This window comes from Marmota marmota, unplaced genomic scaffold (assembly GCF_001458135.2).
Source record: "Marmota marmota marmota unplaced genomic scaffold, marMar, whole genome shotgun sequence".
NCBI classification, from domain to species: domain Eukaryota; kingdom Metazoa; phylum Chordata; class Mammalia; order Rodentia; family Sciuridae; genus Marmota; species Marmota marmota.
The window spans coordinates 43,420,072-43,425,480 of NW_026000005.1; the positions used below are offsets into that span (position 1 = coordinate 43,420,072).

At 31.7% G+C, this 5,409-nt stretch overlaps 1 protein-coding gene across 7 annotated transcripts in view; it reads left to right on the top strand.

The window, feature by feature from the left end:
* The window catches only part of Agfg1 (ArfGAP with FG repeats 1), a 41,909-nt gene extending 39,128 nt beyond the window's left edge, over positions 1–2,781 (top strand). For all 7 annotated transcript variants that reach the window (XM_015481480.2, XM_048808654.1, XM_048808655.1 and 4 more), the window contains 3 exons: positions 51–209; positions 1,435–1,526; positions 2,098–2,781. In XM_015481480.2, the coding sequence (XP_015336966.1) occupies positions 51–209; positions 1,435–1,526; positions 2,098–2,157 (311 nt within the window). In that variant the 3' untranslated portion in view covers positions 2,158–2,781. The remainder of the gene's footprint in view (positions 1–50; positions 210–1,434; positions 1,527–2,097) is intronic.
* The last annotated feature ends 2,628 nt before the right edge of the window (positions 2,782–5,409 follow it).

Sequence of the window (5,409 nt, forward strand, 5' to 3'; positions counted from 1 at the left end):
CCCCCCCTTTTTTTTGCGTAACTGATTATCCCTTTTTTTCTTTCTGTCAGCGGCAACCTTTGGCACTGCATCCATGAGCATGCCTGCAGGATTTGGCACTCCTGCTCCCTATAGTCTTCCCACCAGCTTTAGTGGCAGTTTTCAGCAGCCCGCCTTCCCAGCCCAAGCAGCTTTCCCTCAACAAACAGCTTTTTCTCAACAACCCAATGGTAAGAACTGACACTTGAATAGCAGTAAGTCCACTTTAGATATCCTTTATATATTATAATATAATATAAGGTGTTTGGAACAAAGACTTACCTAAAGAATGCTATAGTGTTATGTGCTGAGTTTTTACTACACAAAAATAGAAGCCTCCAGTGATTTTGATCTCAGAAAACAATGATTTTTTGAGTTACTGCGCCCAGATTACAGATTTTGGGAAAATTTGCTTGGACTTTGAAATGACAGCTTTCTAAAGAGTATACCCCTTCCTTCTCAAAGTCAACCAGTTTCTTTTTTTTTTTCTTTTCAATTCATCTTGTATGTTTTTTGATTTGAAAAGGAAACTATAGGCTTTTAGTATTAGTTTGTTTTGTCATCACAAAAATTTTGCCTTGTGCTTTTTTTGTATAAGGGTGTGGGGGGTGTGTGTGTGTGTGTGTATAAGAGCAATTTTCTAAATTGAAGACTTGAGAAGATACAACAATTTGTTTTACCTATTTTTCACATTTGCTGAAGTATGAAATCCATGGGATTTTTTTAATGATTATTTTTGAATCACAACACATTTTTTTTAAGTCACCAGTTAGATAAAAGTCTGAAAATATGGTCTATGGAAGAGCCATAAATGATAAAGTATTTCTAAATAAATACTATGATTTATGTAGAAATTGTTGTGTTGTCCACCCACACAACTCCTCCCAGTCACAAGTTATCAGTTAAGTAAAGCTAGAATCAGTCATTTCTTTTTTATAGTATTTGTATATATATACACCACATTTGCTTTTTAAATTATATTTTCATATATGCATTTTAATTATGCATAATAGTGGGATTCTTATGATCTATCATACATGCACATAACATAATTTGCTTCATTTCATCCTAGTATTTCACCTTTCCTTCTCCTCTCCCAGTCATCTGAGCTCCTCCTCCTCCTGTAATGGTTGCCCTTTATTTATTTTTTAAATTTATTTTTAATTGATGTATTATTATTATACATAAAAGTAAGATCCATTATGCTATATTCATTTCTTAAGGGCTTTGTGAGAACTTATTTTAAGACATGTCATAGGAAGTTTATCTCCAGCTTCTGAAAGAACTGTTAGACATAACAGTTTAACTTTGATTATTTTTAGTTTTGCTCCTCTGGTAAGAATTTCTCTGAAAGTTATTATATGAGACTTAATAAACATCCGATTATCTTATAATTGAGGATTCTGTTTTCAAAAGGTGCAGGTTTTGCAGCATTTGGACAAACAAAGCCAGTGGTAACTGCTTTTGGTCAAGTTGCAGCTGCTGGAGTATCTAGTAATCCTTTTATGGTAAGTGAAATTCAATTTTAACTACTATATAAGTTGATGCCTCAAGGAAAAACAGGATGTGTATATACATACATGCTGTTTTTGTTCTGATATGACAAGATGTACAAATTGAGACAAGAGTCAATTATGCATGTTCTTTATCTGACCTTTAAAAATAATTAGTTGTAAATCAAAGCACTGACAGTAAATAAATTTTATAATATAAAACTTAATCTGCTTTGTTGTCAAAATAACACTTTAGGAGAGGCTGTAGGATTTAATGAATCAGTATGAAAAGGAAGAGATTTTTGTTTGAAAAACAAGTTCTTCTATTAAAGGACCAAGTCTCCTCTTAGATTATCTTACAAGAATTGTTTGAAATAATGGCTGTGAAAGATACAGCACAGTCTAGGATACATAATAATAGTAGTATTATAGTTTGTTGCCAGTAACCATTATAATAAATGTTATTGAAAATAATAATAATTCTAATAGAAATAAAATTACCTAGATAAATATTAAGTAGAATTTAATGTTTTCATATTTTGCACACACATCACTTTTGTCTGTTTTGTCTTGTGTTTCCCTTTAGACTGGTGCACCAACAGGACAATTTCCAACAGGAAGCTCATCAACCAATCCTTTCTTATAGCCTTATATAGACACTTTACTGGAACGAACTTTTATGTGGTCACATTACATCTCTCCGCCTCTTGCACTGTTGTCTTGTTTCACTGATCTTAGCTTTAAACACAAGAGAAGTCTTTAAAAAGCCTGCATTGTGTATTAAACACCAGGTAATATGTGCAAAACAGAGGGCTCCAGTAACAACTTTTAACCTGTGAATTGGCAGAAAAAGGTAGCGGTATCATGTATATTAAAAATTGGCTAATATTAAGTTATTGCAGATACCACATTCATTATGCTGCAGTACTGTACATATTTTTCTTAGTAATTAGCTATTTGTGCATATCAGTATTTGTAACTTTAACACATTGTTGTGTGAGAAATGTTACGGGGAAATAGATCAGCCACTTTTAAGGTGCTGTCATATATCTTGGAATGAATGACCTAAATCATTTTAACCATTGCTACTGGAAAGTTACAAAGTCAAAATTGGAAGGTTTTATTCGTTCTTGAATTTTTCCTTTCTAAAGAGCTCTTCTATTTATACATGCCTAAATTCTTTAAAAATGTAGAGGGATACCTGTCTGCATAATAAAGCTGATCATGTTTTGCTACAGTTTGCAGGTGAAAAAATAAATATTAGAAAATATGCTATTGTTTTTGTGTTCTTGCTGCAATGCCTTTACCAAAGTGGCCTTAAATATGAGTAGTGAATTGAGAACATCTTGAATTCTTAAAGACTTCTAGTGACTAACTTTTTATAAAAAGGCCATGTAGAAAATTTATTAAAACTACTAGGATTGCTATATTCAGGAATATGTCAGTGGTAAAGCATTTAAATGTAGCTTGTCAGATTCACCGTAATACTTCTACTTTCTTTGCAACTTCCTTATTTTGTGAAATTTGTATATAAAGAATTTGCATGTATGTGTTATTTACAAAATTTTTTAAAAGATTTTGAATTTCTCAAGACTGCAAAAGGCCTATTTTAACTATTGATTTTTTTTAATTTTAATTGTCTTTGAATGTATTGAAAGCAGACATGCATTAACTGTGACATGATTGCACCTCAGTTGTTCCCCCACCCCCTTTTCTGGACAAATTGATATTATTGATAGGACATATGTTTATGTTCATTTTGGGGGGGGGAAAGCTGGAACCCAATGTTACCTTAAAGTTTTGGAATACTTTGTTTAAAAAGGCAGTGATACTAAGTTTAGTTATATCTTTTTGTTAATATTCAAATGAACTTGTTTTAATATTTATATATAGTAATGCTTCATTCATCCAGAGTAATCTGGCAGTCTCATCAAAATGGAACACAACCAAGAAACTTGGAGTAATTTTTAAAATATGTGTCTGAACAACTTATCTAAGTCATAAAATCTATATGTTAGAGCTTATGCATTTGTTTTTGTGTGAGATTTTAATAATTTTGATTATTTGATTTCCTAGCTCATAGCATATTAGTAGTGTAGTTCAGAAGTGATGGCTTGAAAGGAAGAAGGTAAAGAAACTGAAGAGTATACACTGTTCAGGACCATTTAGTGAGGGGCAGGCAGCCCAGCCTAGAGAACATCAATATATCACTTTCTAATAATTATCTGTTGTTATAACGCTGTGTCACCAAGAAAAGGTGAAATTACATACATAGATATGTAATATATATGAAAAGTTTTATCTTAAAACGATTAAAAAAATTTTAAAAGTTTGGTATTAAGAGGTGAACATCAGTTTCCTCAAATACTTTATTCATGTTGAAAGCCTTTTGCAATGATGACTACATACATGAGTTGTTACCTTAGTGTTTTAAAATCTTTATATAGTGTTGTGGACTTTTTAGATTATTGCTGTCCAGTGCACACCTAACTGAAAGGATAGTTTATCTGAACTGTTTTGATAAGCAAGAAGACTGGGAAATCTCTTTCCCTTTTCTGAGCCCTATTTCTCTTAGAATTAAATAATTGCTGCATTGGTCCAGGTATGTGTGGGTATAGTCTTTAAATAGTTCTACATTTGGGTGGAATCCTTCAGCCCATTTTTCATGAAGGGAAAATTTAAGAAATGTTTTGAATTTCTGTTTTAGATTGTATTGGGTCCAAATCAATTTCATATGTACAAAAGTTATGCTATATAATTGTAGGCCAGTACCCAAGTACCAGGGTTTCCTTCTAAGAAGTATAATTAAACAGTTGTTATCAAAATAATTTTATAAAGACTATTTTTTTCTGGGTAAATCTTGAAATTTGTAATTAAATGGGAATTTAAGAATTTTCAGCGCGAGCTTATAAAGTCAAGGTGGATTAGGTTAGATCCAGAAGACATCCATCTTTAAAAATGGATTTTCTCATGATCTTTATTGTTCATTATTTTTAAAGTCAACTTCATTTGACTTTTCTATTCAGATTTGCTTCTGATTTTATATAGACTGTCAGAATTACTTTGACTACTAAAATGAAAATCCTTGGAAGTGATATCACTAAAGACCTAATGTCCTGGTTCACCAGTTGAATCATACCTTCTTTCCTGTTCTTTGTTCAGGAAAGACATTAGTCATTTCTTTTAGGATGGCAAAAACTTGTTCTGTATAATTTAAAAGCATATTTTATTGTTTTTTTTTTAAATAAAGAATATTTTATCCCTACTTTTGTGAAATTAGAAGTTAAGGGCTGGGGTTGTGGCTTAGCGGTAGAGCGCTTGCCTAAGGCTCTGGGTTTGATCCTCCAGCACCACATAAAAATAAATGAATAGAATAAAGCTATTGTGTCCAACTACAACTAAAAAATAAATATTAAAAAAAGGAGTTAAGGTTATTGCATTATTCCTTAGAATAGTTCCTTCTATATATTTGAAAGGATTAGTCTTTACCTGGAGATCCCTTGCTCCTGACTTATATCCTCTTTGGTATAGTACCTATCAACTGGCAAGATGGAGAGGGAAAATTAGCTGCATTTTACCACTGCCATCTACAGTTCTGGAACATTTTGGTCTCAGAACCATAATTATAATTATCTAAATGTTTTGAAGATCCCCAAAGAGATTTTGTCTGTGAAACATATCTTTCAGAATTTAACTGTATTAAAAATAATACTGAGATACCTTAAAAACATGCTTATTCATACAAATATTACCATAAGAATCTTACTTATTAACATAGAAAACATTTTTTTGATGAAAAGAATTACCTTTAAAAACCAAAACTTTGAAAAACAGGATCATTGTTTTACATTTTGCATATCCTTTTAATGTCTGGCTTAATAGGAACAAGTTCTCAGAC